This window comes from Chamaea fasciata, unplaced genomic scaffold, assembly GCF_029207755.1.
Source record: "Chamaea fasciata isolate MVZ Bird 193981 ecotype frontalis unplaced genomic scaffold, bChaFas1.0.hap1 SCAF_4, whole genome shotgun sequence".
Taxonomy (NCBI): Eukaryota; Metazoa; Chordata; class Aves; order Passeriformes; family Sylviidae; genus Chamaea; species Chamaea fasciata.
In genome coordinates this window covers 31,565,288-31,581,847 of record NW_027094089.1, presented here as the reverse complement: position 1 = coordinate 31,581,847, position 16,560 = coordinate 31,565,288, and the positions used below count along the sequence as shown (strand labels likewise).

The following is a 16,560-nucleotide window of genomic DNA, read 5'->3' as shown; positions in this document are numbered from 1 at the left end:
ATTCTCCCAAAACCTTACACCCATCTATCAATAACAAATATATACCTACAGAGTTACCAAGCTCTGTTTTGGCTGTTTGATAACTGATTCCTTGTTAAGACACTATCATGCACACAAATACATATAGGCTCGCTGAAGAGGCTTCCCAACAATTCTGTAAGGCTACCTCATGTATGCTTCAATTTTTATTTTTTTTAAATTCACATTCTGGTTCTCTTTGTCATTAAACAAACAGGCAAGTGCTCCAAATGGAGGTAAGCAGATGAAAGAGAGCCATCATCTTTCACAAAAAAAGAAACAAACAAACAAACAAACAAACAAACAAACCACAGGAAGTTTGAAGCTTGTTCTTTTTTTGATGTATCTTATACTTACATACAGCCCTATACACATTTCCACAGGGAATTCTGTCATTACAGACAAGGACAAATGAATAACGCTGTCCATTATGAGACAGTATTTTCTTCCATCAAAGCAGACACCTAATATATGGAATCGAGTTTCAGCAGAAAGTTTGAGCAAATAATCCCATGGCCATAATGACCATCTATAAACAGAGCTAGAAAAGTCAAGCAGTCATATTTTCCTTCCCCAAGAGAGGTCCATTATACCCATTATACTCCTATTGTTCCAGTCAGATGTTTGTCTCATCCGTTTTTATAAACTGATGGTAATTTCACAACACTCCCAGGTATGCATTCCTCTGCTACATTGTTTAGACACTGCTTCAGTTATGTCTGAGATGAAACCCCCTTGATCCAATTTGAACACACTACATCTTGCTGTACACCTGATAGCACAGAAAACACTTTTACTTCCCACTCATGGCAAATCTTTCACACACTGGAAGACTTTCATGAATACCCATCAGCCTTCCCTTCTCTAAAACAAATAACCCCAACACAGTAAATATTTCTTCATATACCATGTCAAATTTTCAAAGCAACTGAGAGTTGCCATCCGTTTCCAGCTGATCCACCTCAATACACACCATTCCAATATAAGGCTTTGTAAGTTCTGTGTGGGATAGAATAATGCTGCATTCTTTGCAGCTCAAGATACCCACTGCCCTCCAACAGCAACTGTGATACCTTAAACCTCACAGATCACTTCTGAAAACTAGCACCTATTCAAATATCTTGCATATCTGCAGTATTTTCTGCAAGAGTAAGAAGTTCTGTTTTACTTGGTATATTTCCTCCAGGTTGTCAGAATGGTTTTGAAACCCCATACTCTTCTTCAGTATACTTGCATTCTTGCCAGCATGTTCTCTGCTGCAAACTTCATAAACACCATCTATTCTATCACCTAGGTCACTAATGAAAAAGAGTGACTGTAGCCAGCCAAGCAGGTTTATTACACCTGCAGCCGAGTGTGATCTCATGCTTAGTGTTTCTACCCTACGAGCAACAAAGCAAAAGGCTCTTGAGAGTGACAATATCCCCACTGCATGCCTTTGCCCCACCAAGACACATTTGCTGATATGGCTTACTGGTAAAATTTGACGTTTTAAAAAAGCCAGCAAAGTTCTGATTTATAGAGCAAGAACCTAAAAGCTTTCTAGATTTAGATATACGTAGGTATATTTGTGGTACTTCTGACAGGCATGCCAACCATAAAAACAGCCACATTTTTAAATGCAAATGAAAACATTTTACATTTCTCCTAGCAGAATCTAGGAGACAAGCATTCACAAAATATGACAATGATCTGTAAAAGCTCATTTTCAGCAGCATCTCAATGACACTAAGAAGAATCACAGAACATATGGGACTGGGTTTCAGGGTTACACCTACACATGAATGTAAACACGGCTGATTTAATCCTGTTTCCATCACATACTGTGTTGAAGTGAGGTATGTGTCCAGTCACCTGATGGTGAAGTAGCACCATGTAGCAGAGGGGAGAAAAAAACATTCCCAATGTCCATGTTCCCTGCACAGCTTTTACAAAGGCACTAGAGAGCTTTTCCATTCAGGCTAGAACAGCAGGAACTCGCTTGTTTACAGCAGAATGCTCAGCCCCATGTCAGGAGCACCTGCGACTGCAAGTTTGTCTCAATACCATGCTTCCCTTCACTGCTTAGGGGCATGACCACACTAAACATTCATGAGTGAAGCCACTGGGACTTGGGGAAATGTGATTATATGCAATTACACTGCCTTTTGCACTGTGGCAGTCAACACACAATGAATATAAAGTAAGAAACTTCCTGTGTCAGCCTTTTAGACTCACTTGCTCCCTGTGGCAGTTATCTGCTATCCTTTTCAGGCAAGCACGGCAATAATGCAGATCCACTTATCCCCAGCACCCTTCCTGACCTTTTCACATGCCTGTGAGATCTGTTGCAACACACCTCATTAAACCTCACAGGTCTAAGCATGACTGGCTTGCTAGGAAAAAATGTGACAGAGAAGCAGAAACCCTACAATATTTGGGAGAAAACACAAGGGGACAGAGATGGCAGAGAAGAGCACATAGATGGAAGGAATGCGTGCTAATGCCAGGTTGGCTGCTGCCTTGACTCAGTGAGCAAAGACTCATTAAAGACTACACAGAGGCAGAGCTCGTTGATTCGTCCTTATGGAACAGAAAAGTATCATGCCAACGCAATATTTTCCTTCTTCAAACCTACAAAAGAAGAGCTCTGTCCTGCTGCCATCCAACCCCCCCCCCCCCCCTTCTCATACTGCCACAGAAGCCACCCACCTTCCTGCTGCCCATGCTTTTGACTAAAGTAACCTGTTCAGTTTCTGCAAGCTCCAGTCTTTCGGTGAGCCACCAACCCCTGCACAAGAACTGCACAAGCTGCCGGACCCTTGGCTTACCCCCAGGAGCCATCACCCATCCTCCAATACACAAAGCAACTGGCAACCTGTTGGCTCTTGGCATGCCTATTCCCATATGAAAACTACAATCACAGAGTGAGTTCTGCAAGCCTAAACCTGTGTTGGGGCCTCTGCCCCAGCTCTCCACTGCTATGTCCCAGAGAACATGCCTGCAAGGAAGGCACTTGGCTTTACACAAAGGATGAAAAGACAGGTGGAAAAACTGCAGCAAAACAGAGTACACAAAGGACTGCACTCAGTCAGCAGAACTTTGTAAGACAGCATGACCCGTAAACACCTGGGGGGAAGGGAGGCACCAAATACTAGGGTGGAAGGAAATTAACAGGATCCAGAAGTTTTAGACAGGGACAGAAGCGGTGGTAGGGGCAAGAATGGCCAGAGTCACAAACATTATGCTGTATGTTCACAAAGTATAAAAGACACAAGCCAGTACAATTTAACTATAGAGCAGGTACACTCCCAGCTATGGCCAACAGAGGCCCTGCTGCCACACTCACCTGTCTGCTTTAAAACTTCCAAGTCTGTCTATGGACACACAACTGCAGGTAAAAAATAAACTAATGTCCTTTATGATAAGCAACAGTACAAGTTTAGAATACTGACAGTAATAAAAAATGTTCAAGTCTGTATTTCATAAGAAAGAGTGAGGGGAAAAAATACTTCCCTCTGCCTCTGAGACAAAACAGAAGTGGTTCACTGGGTTCATGACTGTTATTCATGACATCTGTAGAAAGTCATCCTGTACTTTACATAATGAAATGGCACTAATATTGAAAATTTCAAGGAGCAAATATGTAATGGCAGAACTGCCTAACTGAAGATGCAAGGCAGGCAGATTCCTGATGTTCAGCAACTGCCTCTTTTCTTCTGAGAGAAGATATTTAGAACACAGGTGATACTACTGGCACCAGAAGAAAAAACATATTCTCCAGAAACACCTGAGTGCTTCTCTTCTTAAGGTAAAAGCAAACATTTATTTGTAGTTGTCCTAGGGTGACTTTATGATGCTTGTATCCCCAGCTGCCTGTTCTGTTTCTGCTGGATATTAAGTTCTGCATCTTTAAGACTGGTTCCGAGAGCGAAGCAGGAGAGAAGAAGGACAAAGTTTGTCTTCAGAAACAGCACTTGCTCCCCTGCATCCTTCACACAGACAGCAGGGAGGGCTCTCCTTTGCTTTTAGTTAGTTTTTAGGTAGCTGAGGCAGAGCAGTTCCCCGGACTGTGACTTTTCTTTTTCTTGAAACTGATCACCCTGCTCTGGACCGAAAACCCAGGTCCTGGGTCCCACCAGGGCCTGGGACGTGGCATTTTCCAGAGCAGGAGGGACTGATAAGGAACTGAGTGAGCTGAGCTACACCCCATGACATGGACTTTCTGAATTTGCCATCTCTTCAGAACAGCGAGAGGTTTCATTGTTCCATATAATTCTTTCTTTATGCTTGTAAATACTTTGCTTGTTAAATAAACAGCTTTTTCCCCTTTTTTCCAAGGAAATCTCCTTCCCAAACCAGTAGGGGGAGGGGCTGCTTGAATCTGCGTTCTAGAGGGACCCCTTTGGAAGTCTCCTCCCAAATTTGCCCTAAACCAGGACAATAGTCGATACCTCAGCTTTAACCCCCATCAAAAAAACAAACAAACAAACACAAAAAAAACCCCCCACGACCTCTCATACAATTCATTAAGCACAGCATAGGTTCATCAAGCCATCATGTACTCTTCCCAGAACCCCACCAATCCTACAGAAATTAAATAAGGTGTGCACACTAGAAATTGCACAGCCTTGGGAAACTCCCTCTGTAGATTAACACACTATTCAAACCTTTGTAGCATCAGTGCCAAAAAAACCCAATTCATCAACACAACATATAGCAGCCTAGATCATGCAATTCATCAGGACATTGCAATTCCTTTTGTGACTAACAATTCTTTTTAACAAAATTCAGACATTTATTAAATGAAGAAAACTGAACTTCCTGAAATTAGTAACACAGGAAAAAAACAGTGAATGAGAAGCTGCCTCAGTATGTCAGATTTTCAAGGTTTACTATTAGAAATTCAAGCTGTGCTGACTAGCAGTGATTACCCACATGATGTTCTTCTGCCAGTTTTCTCAATGCATAAGTACTTTCTCAGGAAGCAGAACATAACAGGTGGTTATATGGTCATTTTTTATTTTTGTGTATGTCATACAATTTTGAAACTTTTCTGGGACAAAATCAAAGACAAATAATTCTACTCGCTGAGAATGCAACTTCCGTTCACAAAACAAACAAGAAGAATCAGCCAATGCTGATTTAAAAATGCTTATATACACTGATCATATTTGCCACTGCCAGACAGAATTTAATCACACAACCATCGCACTCACAGACTAAGTTACCCTTAGACCCCATCCTATCGCTCAGACAACAATGCTGCCTTGCCTCAGCATCTCACATTCCCAGCCATTAAATTCCCCTGAGCATTTTCTGTACACTCTTGCTCAAAGCTCTGCTGCTTCAACGTACACAGAAACACTGCAACCACCATCAAGTGCTGGTTCAGCAGGTAAAGCAGGATGTAAGTGCAGAACCCAGACACAGAGCAAGCAGTTCAGTGACAAAGACCATAAGCAGAAGAGGCTGTTAAGAGGCAGAGACTGTCACATGGGGCAGTCAGGAACATTAGGATAGCAAATTTGTCACGCTTCCACTCCATTACTCTTACTTAATTTAGCCAGGCTGGCTAATAAAGTTTTACAAGTGAACTGATGAGACCTTTACTGCTATTTCTTTGTAGAGATTCAGTTATTTTAGCACCTTGGCACCTGTTTTCACATCAACAGTAACCCATCAGGCATGAGATCTGGCCCAAAAACCAGGTTGAACCTCATGCATTATAGATTAGTTTTTTGCATGTGCAAAAATATTTTAAGCTACCCTATGGAACAAACATTTTTTACTTTAGGCAAAACTTGGAGGGACCCAGCTATTTGATTTTCTTTGCTTCCAGAAAGGACCATGTGAGACTCCCATCCTGAAATTCTGCAGCATGCCTACAGAACCAAAGCTTGACTCTACAGGCTGAAATTAATTTTGCTTTTTCACTGTGGCTTCAGTTTGATTGATGCCTTGGAAGGGCAAAGTTTTCAAAACCACTATTTTGAAAAAGATCTACTTAAGATTAATTTTCATTCTTGACCCTATCCTGTCCTTGCCTAAGTAGCTGAAACAAAATTCCAGCAGGGCACAGCACACCCAGCACACTACGGAGAAACATGGTACTTGGTCACTTTACATTACTTAGACATCACAGCAGCCACGGAACAGTAGATAGATGCAATGTTACACAATTAAGCTTTAAAGCGTGATCACCTAATTTTCTAAGCATCATTTCTTCAGGGAAGCAGGTTATTTTTAAGAATTTTGTTATCTGTCTGAATAGTTTTCAAACATACTAAAAAATCATCACCATCACTGACTTTTTTTGCATGTGTAGACAAAGGTTGTGTACATGTACACACACAAAAATAGGTGAGCATGAATTTACCAGTAAAAAGGTAGTACAAAGCTTTAAAATACCCTCAACAGAGTATGCATATTCATTCACTGAAAAGGGACATGATGAATTGCATTAAAACAGATCCTTCCTTTTTCTAACACGTGACGTGATAAATCATAAAAAGAGGACATAACTGGACAAAATCCACATATATACTAGTAAAATCTGAGTCCAGAGACAACTGGAGATATCCATAATAATATTAATATTGGTGTCAACAAAGCAGGGATGCAAACCTGTGTGTGCAAGCACCAAAAAACCCAACGGAACAAGAGTAAACAGAACAGCCTGTACTGTTAGCCAAGGACAGAGCTAACAGCAATAAAATACCAAGGGACGTGTTGTTTACATCTAAATCAGGGCAGTGTTCTCCACAGCACAAAGGACTTGTTTGCAGAAGACCATGCAGTGACAACAGGAAGGTGGCAGCAAGGCTACCCAGCACACTGCACGAGCCACAGTTCTCCTTGCTACACCAGCACGACTTTGAAAGAAGGAAACACAGACAATGGGCAGCACACTTGCACAGAATTTATGGAGGCTGAAGTAAGCAAGACTGCGAGGGGAAAGGGTCATGTTATACTAACTGTTGGCTCCTAAATTATACAGAAGACATAACCAAGTTTTTCACTGTCAGTCACGAGGAATCCAAGAGATGCAGGGGGAAAAAAAATCACTCAGTCACAGCAGTAGTAAATCCTTGAAAGTTGAGGGCAGAAATAATGCTAGTAACAACACTAAACAACATGTAACTTGAGAATCAAACACAGGCTATGGAGAATATCTACTGGATACTCCATACCAGAATGGAGAAATTTATTACCTGGCAACAATAATTAATCCACTCCACTCTCCAAATTTAAGATAACAGGTTACCCATGAACACAGCCATGAACAATTTTTTATGATGTAGACGTCTATGTGCTCACAGAAACTCTCAATCAAACTCCAGTTTTGTCCACCTACATGACACAGACCTCAGAGCTTCCCTTTCTGTCCACACTAGGAATCATTCCTACTTTTTCGCTAAGGGTAACTGACAGTCCATATTTTTCATTGATAAAAAAACTTTGTTACAAAATTGTTTTTGCCTTTCTTGAAACTTACTTAATCAAGCATCTAAGCAAGCAGTGGTTTTAACTACTGTTTATCTTGAATTCTTGGCTGGACACAATCTTATGTTGCTATTATCCAAGGGTATCAACTGTTTCACTGAAATGCATAAATTAATTCTATGAAAATTCTGTGACCAACTTGACATTTGTGAAGCAAATGATATAATTGCTGGTACTTGAGCCCATATTTTATAATTACAGAAATTAGTTTCAGAACTCTAAGGAGAAGGACAGATGCAGCAAAAATAAATTCAACAAAGCGATGTATCTCCAAATCAAACAGAAACTGAAAGATTAAACAAAAGAAGACAGAAAGAGAACAGACTTAGTCTGGAAAAGCAAGGAATTTGCCTTCTAGGGCATGTACTTTAAACACTGAGGCTCTAAGAAAAGGAGAAACTGCCTCTAATTACTCACTTCATCTTACGTATTGCTGTTCCCGAAGGCTCCTCTCCACCTCAGAGAAGCCTGTTGTAAATTTTCCTTTAGGAGAAGGGCATTTTAAACCAGAAAGTACCTACTCAAAGCTGAGTGCAATTCTTTTTGCCACAATCTTTGAGTTCATGCCCTCTGACTATAGGAAGGTCTAATTTTTCTGAAACCCACTAGTATGTAAGAAAACAAATCAGGATAAGGACACTCACATCTTAAATTCAGTGATGAGAACTCACCTGCTTAACACACACTGAGAGACCATCTGTGGCTACCTACTCCAGCTAGATACACTAGGAATGTCTAATGCATAGGGATGTGTAGATGCTGTCAGGCATTTCCCTAGTTCATAAGAGGATTTGTGTGCTTCACAAACAGTAACACTTAATTCTGATCAAATTAAATCTGTACTTCTGAGTTTGGCTTAACATTAAACACAAGTATCTTCCTTGGTATTACAGAATTACAGAACAGACTGAGCTGGAAGGGACCCACAAGGATTATCAAGCCAACTCTTCAGTGAATGGCCCATACAGGTATCAAACCCATAACCTTGGTGTTATTAGCACCATGATCTCACCAACTAAGCTAGGGTTGGGGTTGGAAGTGTTTGGTGAAAGTAAGCAGATCAAAAGAAATATTCCACCAAGATGCAAAAATATACTCCTGTTTAGTTTTCCAATGGACTTGCAAGGTGGGATACTAACAGCTATGCAGGTTTACAATCATGCTGAGCCTCTATAAAGGCAGTTTTGCTGCTGGAGTCAGTCTAAGAGAAAGCTCCCATCTTTTCATCCTGCCTCCAGGCCACCTCACCCTGCTGCCAGAAAAAAAAAAAAAAAAAAGGCATTTGTGCAGTTGGGCAATTTAACATGCTGAAGGAACTGCATGAAGCTAGTTGCAACCTGGATTAATTCTGCCTGTGTCCAGAGAAGGAGTTGTGCCAACACAGCCAGGGGGTGCTCCGAGCATGGAAAAGCTTACTTCTCAGTTAACCACGACTCTTTATCTCAGTTTATGCCAGCTATGCTAAGATTGCTCACCCCTGAAATAGCTCTCCCTGTCCTGTTTGAAGCTGCGTCCTTGGCATGACATTGGGTCTGAAGCTCCAAAAGACGGTGTGAGATGTGCCTACCTGGAACTGTTCAGGATCTCTACATGTCTGTGCCAATGAAAACATAGGACTTTTCACATTTTGAAATTCAATCTTCATGTCAACATTTATATAATATGCAAATACAGCAGCCATCACAGCCCATGCACACAACCCCTGATGCCACAGCTATTGCTAAACTCAGCACTATGAGCCCTTTTAATTAAGCACTATAAAACAATTTTAAAATACCATTGCATTGGGTTTGCATGGCCAGGTTTTAGTAGCAGGGGAGCTATAAGGTGGCTTCTGTGAGAAGCTGCTAGAAGTTCTCTCTGTGTCTGGCGGATCCAGTGCCAGGTGACTCCAAGATATTATTCACCAAGGCTGGGCCAATGAAATGCAACACCTCTGTGATAACAGATTTCAGAAAGAAAAAAGAAGTTAATGCACAGGTGTAATTGCAGCCAGAGAAGAGCAGAGCTACAATATGTGAGAGGAACAGCCCTGCAGACACCAAGGTTGGTGAAGGAGAGACAGGAGATGCTCCAGGCACCAGAGCTGATGTTCCCCTGCAGCCCGTGGTGCAGACCATGGTAAGGCAGCTGTGCCCCTGCAGCCCATGGAGGTCCCTGGGGATGCAGAGATCCCCCTGCAGCCCCTGGAGGAGACCCAGGCCAGAGCAGGTGGATGCCCAAAAGAAGGCTGTGACCCTGTGGGAAGCCTGTGCTGGAATAGGGTCCTGGCAGGGACCTCCAGACCCACGGAGAGAGGAGCCCATGCTGGAGCAGGTTTCCTGGTAGGACTTGTGACCCTGTGGGGGACCCACACTGGAGCAGGCTGTGCCTGAGTGACAGCACCGTGTGGGAAGAGATCCACACTGGAGCAGTTCATGAAAAACTGTTGCTTGTGGGATGGACTCAACATTGAAGAAGTTCATGGAAAACTGTCTCCCATGGGGGAGACCCCACGCTGCAGTCAGGGGAAGCACTCCTCTCCCTGAGCAGCAGCAGCAATAATGTGATGAACCAACCATAACCTCCATTCCCTGTCTCTCTGTGCCACTGAGAGGGGAAAGGAAGAGCCTGAGAAGGATGGAGTGGCATGGGAAAAGTGTTCTCAATATTTATTTTTCTTCTCATTATTCTGGTTCTTTTAGTAATAAATTCAATCAATATCCCAAATTCAAGTCTGTTTGGCCTGTGACAGTATTTGGTGAGTGATCTTTCCTCGTCCTTATCTCAACACATGAACCCTTCATTGCGTTTTCTCACTTCTGTCCAGTTGCAGAGGGGAGTGACAGACAAACTTTGGTGGATGCCTGGCACCCACCAGGGTCAATCCACTACAATCATCTGCAGAAACCTAAGCACTTTAATAACTAGATATGGTTATGCCGACAAGGTGCTGCTTTCTACTATACTTTAATAAAACCTCAGCAACATCACAGAAAGCACACTAATATCTCAGTGATCAGGTAAAACAATATGTATGTGAATACAACTGAGGTGATTGCGCTGTGGTCGTTTTTCAGATTTGGAGTAAACTAATAACATTCAATGTCAAACATTCTAGCAAGCTTAAGTAAGGTCAAGTTCCAAGAACCACTTTCTGCTCTGGCTGAACAGCAGTTTAGGCATTAACTTTAACAGAGGCAGTCTTCTACCCACATAACAGTTTCAGGTTAATATAAAGCACCAAGGACACAAAAGAATGCACCAAAAATCATTTTCTTTAGCTGTTTTTCTCTCTGTCACTGAAATACCTAAAATAATTAAATATTTGACAGGAAATTAGTTTTCTATTTTCTTGACTTCTCTTACATAATGGGTTTGCCTACTGTCTAGCATAAGATTTCTCATGCATCCAAACCTAAACGGAGAGTCTTTTCCAACAGAGCAGATATCCTATTAAGTACAGACTTCTGGTATGCTCTCTGAGAACAACAGAGCAGAACAACAGAGCACTTCACTGCACTTTCCCAGCAGTTACAGTTCCAGTTATTCACATACCTCACGTAGTATCACTAAAAGCTACACAGCACTATCAAGTTGAAAACAAGTAACTGGCCTCTTGTGCAAGGGCACAGGGTTTTACTCAAAAGGTGCTGTCACCAATAATCTACGGATCATCTTACAGTATTATTTTTAAAAGTAACCAGTAACTGAACAGAGTTTGCTTCTTAAGACATTTTGTGATTTTCTTATCCCAACACTTCCTCAACAACTTACTAATACAGACTAAGAAATTAGACGCAAATAAAAAATACAAGCTTCAAAACCAAACAGCTCAAAACCACTGAAGAGTCAAAGCCAAGGTATAGAAATCTAAGCAAAGCACAATTAAATTCAGTATCTGAGTACGTATTATTACAACTAAGTAACAATTTACACAATAATATATAGTCTTTATTTCCATAATCAAAATAGTAGTTCAACAATCCTGTACATTTAGTAGAACACATCTATTCTTTTTTCCTACCTTCTCATCCACACGACTTTTCACAGAGTTCTATAAGCATGACAAGTTTCTTTTATAACATTCACAAAGAAAGCATGTTTCTTCCTTGATTTTTAACACGAAAAATCTTTAATACAAAACAAAAACCTGAACTTAAGAACTTTTTATCCATTTGGAAATCCCTCACAATAGCATCTCTAAAAAATGGTGACTGCAAAACTCACAGGCTTTCATTTACAATTTTCATTTCTTTGTTTGTATTCTAAGGCAGATCAACTGCCACATTTAACCTCCATTCTAACTGTCCTGGAAAAAAACCGAGCCTACTCTAAAACTGTCAAAAATACATACTACAATCTAAGCACAATAGAGAAAAACTTCATATACTTACAAACTTCCTCTTCTTGGAAGGCTCAACTCTTTCTGCAACAGAAAAAAGTTACAGTGTATTAGCAATAAAATATTTTAATTGGAGGTGGTCTTTTTGAGAGTAATCCTCTCATCCCATCAGAAGCAGAGAGATGAAAGTCGTATACTGGGACAGTAAAAGATGTTACAGATTTTACATGTATCGCCTTCCTTTCTTATTTGAAATAAGTTTATACCTTTTCGTAACAGCAATATTAAAACATTTCAAACAATAGACAGATCTTAAGGAAAAGTCTACAGTCAGCTATGATGCACTGGCAACAATTGCAATTAAACTTTGCAGGAGTCACTGGCAAAGATAAACTAAGTTCTTTCCAATACTCATGATTTGCAAAAACTGTTAATAACAGGATCACAAACTGAACAGGTGACCATTGCCACCAAGATTTCTACACTATATTCTTAAACCCAAAAAATATTAGGTACATAATAGTTTGGTCCACAATAAACAATTACAATTTATTACAATCTTCTGCAAAGTACTAGCATAACAACAGAAACACCACTGTTAAACTTTTCTACAGCTTTTGCTGAGAACAGTTAAATGGTCAAACTACAGTTTAACAGTTAAACAACATTTTATGGGATTGACAAGATAGCCTGCTAGTCAAATGGAAACTGCAAAACTGTTATTTTAGTGTAGGAGAAAGCCACAAGATTCATATAGTCCTGCCCACCAGAAACAAGCAAAAAATATATACCACAAGTATATACTGTCATCTATTGTATAAATCACAGAATAGCTGAGGTTGGAAGGCATCTCTGGATATCTTCTGGTCCAACCTACTCACAGGAGAGGCAACTGGATTAGTCCCAACTACATCCAGGTGGGTTTTGAACATTTTGCAAAGATGGACACCCACAGCCTCTCCAGGCAATCTGTTCCAGTGTTCAGTTATCCGAATTTCTTTTTATTTCTCACATGAACCTGAATGCTACATTAGTTAAGTATTATCCTTGCAATCATGCCCAGCAGGGAGAATCAACTGCATTCAAATAAAAGGACAACTTGTCTGACCTAGAGGATACAGAGTCAAGATACATTTCAAGCTGAAGAGCATGATGCTTGTTGAAAGACAAGGTTGTGTGTGTAAATGGTTCACCTTATGGGGCTGGATGCATTTAGTAATTTAATTGCATTCTTTTATGTTTATTTACAATGACCTCACAAAAAGCTGCTTTAAAGTATGTAACAGACACTCAGTTTCCATTCTAGTTGTCAAAGGGAGTAACTGAAAAATTTTCTCCCAAAAGTAAATAAACTATATATATGCCTTCTGTGTATGTGCACATGCATTTATTCATACAGCAAAGAAAGTTATAGGTATTGACCAGAAAACACATATGAGAATACAATCAAATGGACAAAAATAGTTCAGCCAGGCACCTTAGATAAAAGGCCATAAGGGAATGAATAATTATGTATTCTTTAGAGAGTTTTAAATGGTGTGCAGTAAATAAAGCCCGGGCTGCTAACTGAATGATAAGGACTAAAATATCAAGTAGCAGCTCAATTCCTGAGCACCGCCCATCCTGTTCACTGAATGAGGAAGGAAAAAATAGTGTGAAACAATGCAATTAGACATCATAATGCAAAGGCACAGGAGAGCAGAATTAGGGGCCATGGTAACAAATTCTTGTACTTCCTAGGAAGTTCCAGCAACTGTTCAGAATTTGAATTTTAAAACAACACCTTTTAGCATAACATGTGCTTACGTACAAAAAAAAAAGTTACACCTGCATACAATATTGCATTATGAAGCTGAGTAATTCCCCTCAATTTAAAATGTCACATTCATCATGAACAAAATGTTACGGCAAGTTAGAACCCACGTACTTCCCTTTGTGTTTTTTTCTTCAATATTTCAATGTCATTGTGTTCTATTTCTATCATGTAACTTTACTCCTAATGGCAGGCACTGTCATACTGTAACAGACAATGCTTGTGGGAAAGCCTCCAAACAGTACCAGCAAGAATCATGCATGAGTCTGAGTTGCAACATGTACTTTAAATTTTTTGTTTTATTCAATCAGAGTGTTTTGGTTGTAGTTTATCATTATAACAGCAGCGCAAATGAGAGACGCTGGCTTCAGTAGACACCTGAACTCACATTAGTCTCTTGGCACACTTTCATACCATGCTGAAACACTGCTTTTGAGTATCAAATGAAGTTCCAAAAGAATAATGGCTCACTGATAAAGATGTTAAAAACTGCCAAGACCACCTCTTATAAAGGAAAAAATAAAGCAAAACCTTCAGTACACAATTCATACAGGACGATTTACAAAACATTGCATTTCTAAAGCTGGATTTTAAAACAATATATATATAAACAAAAGAAGTACTGAAATAAAACAAATATCCTTCCTGGATAATATTTCTATCCTCATTTTTCCTATCTATTACAACCATGATGTTAAAACAAAAGGTCACTTCTCCCATGCTTCTTCAGCTGGAGTACCTCCAAGAAAAATAAAGTAACCTAAAACATAGTAAACTGAAGCATATTTTTCTCTCTCAGATCAGACTAAATTATTACAGCTCCTACATGATTTTTTGATGTTACTTAGGTTTCACCCACCCCAAAGACTTTTCCACAGCCTGAAGGAATTAATAGATTATTGGCTGTGTCATTACAGACTTTCTCACTCCTGAGAAGGCTCACCAACACGATGCTATCTTTGCAATTGTACAGCACAGCTCCACAACTGGCTCTACACAAAACAGGTGGGAAAAGTATAAACATGCTCTACATGGGGCTTAGATCTAGCTTATAGCTTAGATTATAGAAATCATTTATTTCCTAGCTATACAAAGCACTATTGGTTCTAAAAAGCAAAATACAACACTTTTACCCTGCCTCTTCCAGCTGTTTCTGTCACAGCCACTTAGAACAGGGACAACTGATACCAAACCAAATGTCTCTCAGTTCTTCAGGCTTGGAACACTCCAGTTCAGATCTCAGTTAAACTTCAAATGACCTGCATCAACTCCACTTTTCTGGCAGTTCAGTATTTCCTTTCTGAAAGCCTCAGCAGAAGACCCAGAAGACCTGTCTGCCCTAGTTCCACTGCTCAGCATCCAGTGCATGCAGGCTGCTGAAGGTAAAACTTAGCAGGGTCAGGACCTTCGGATCAAATACTTAGCAGGCAAGCACCTGGGGCATTAATGAGAGAAAAAGATGGCTTCACGACAACTCTGCATGGTTCTCAGTCACCAGCTCTGCCCCGGAGGATCCCACTGTGCTCTTTTGCACTTGTCCTACATGGAATCCTCCTCTGGCCAGTTCAAGTTGGGCTGGATTTAGGGCTATTTCATTCCACTGCAATGAAACAAAGCAGATTTAATGGACCAGAGACTCTTGCCCTTGAGGCCCTGTGTGTCTCAAAAACTATTGTCCCAAATATAACAAACCTTGCCTCCAGTTTAAGAGACCTGTGGAAGTCATGCCAAATTACTGTCATGTAGCATTAAGAATCAGGTATACTGAATGTAACTGCAGCTGTCATTAATCAGTTCAAACTCTCAACTCTGTGCATTTTACTATCAATAACATGTTTTGACAAGAACAATGCTTTTTGATTCTTTCAGTAATTACGATTCTCCCTCTGGTTCTACACATCTCTAAGACACTTCAGTATGCACAAGTTCAATATCTTCACCACAGTGCAGATATTCAGCCTTATAAACAGATCACACTGAACAAATTAAACACAGTCAACTTTATTCTGGGTCAAAGCCTTCACCCTACTAACTAGAAATATGGTTTAGAAAACAAAACTATGTAAATAGATTTGAAGAGAACAGGTGACTTAGAAAACACTAACTTCTTCACATTCCTTGTAAAGATTACCAGCAAGTTACAGAAAATTTAAAATATTGAATTTCGTCCCCTATATGCAAGGAAGACAAAATGTCATTAACTAATTGCTTGTTACTGGATCAATTTTAAACAACCAATAAAAAGTTGCAGCATTCATAAACTACCACAGACACAGCTAATATTGTTGATACAAGGTTGATTTGACAATCGTAGTAAATCTGTTTCATCTTCCAACAACTGCAATCTTCAAATATTCAAGAAGTCTTTCAGAGCTTGGAGCTGCTCATAAAAGTAATCTGGAGAAGTGCACCTTTTCAAAACAAATTTCGGTTATGCATTCTTCAGCTGGTCAGGTGTTAAGTACAGTAAGATTAATATGAGGAGGTTGTTTTTTTAAAGCATTATTGCTCTTACCCATCCAGCATAAACTGTAAACATCTGACAGGTTTTTGCTAATGTGTGTTAGATCTTAACAGCTTAAAATTGTAGCATTATCACTGCATTAATAACAGTAGGAAGAAAAAAATCAGCAATGGCACAAAATTCACCTTCTTATCATCATCAATGACAGCAAGACTTACTGCTTTGAGGAACGAATTTGAAGGATTTCTTCTTAAGTAATTACTATGTTTTTGCTGAAGATAAGCTGGGGGATGACAGCAGATCTTACATTTGGACGTGGCAATAAGGAAAGAAAGAAAGCAGTGCAAATAACGAAGTAAAAGATTGTTTCAATCTATCAGAGAAAGGTATTATACCATGCAAGAGTTTTTACAAGTTAATCTTGACCTCTTTATAAGATTAATATATCAAGTCATT

At 39.9% G+C, this 16,560-nt stretch overlaps 1 protein-coding gene across 1 annotated transcript in view; it reads right to left on the bottom strand.

The window, feature by feature from the left end:
• Window positions 1-16,560, bottom strand: part of MAST4 (microtubule associated serine/threonine kinase family member 4) — a 277,346-nt gene that overhangs the window by 135,528 nt on the left and 125,258 nt on the right. Inside the window, exon 4 of the mRNA XM_066181232.1 lies at window positions 11,880-11,911. Coding sequence (XP_066037329.1) covers window positions 11,880-11,911 — 32 coding nt within the window. The remainder of the gene's footprint in view (window positions 1-11,879; window positions 11,912-16,560) is intronic.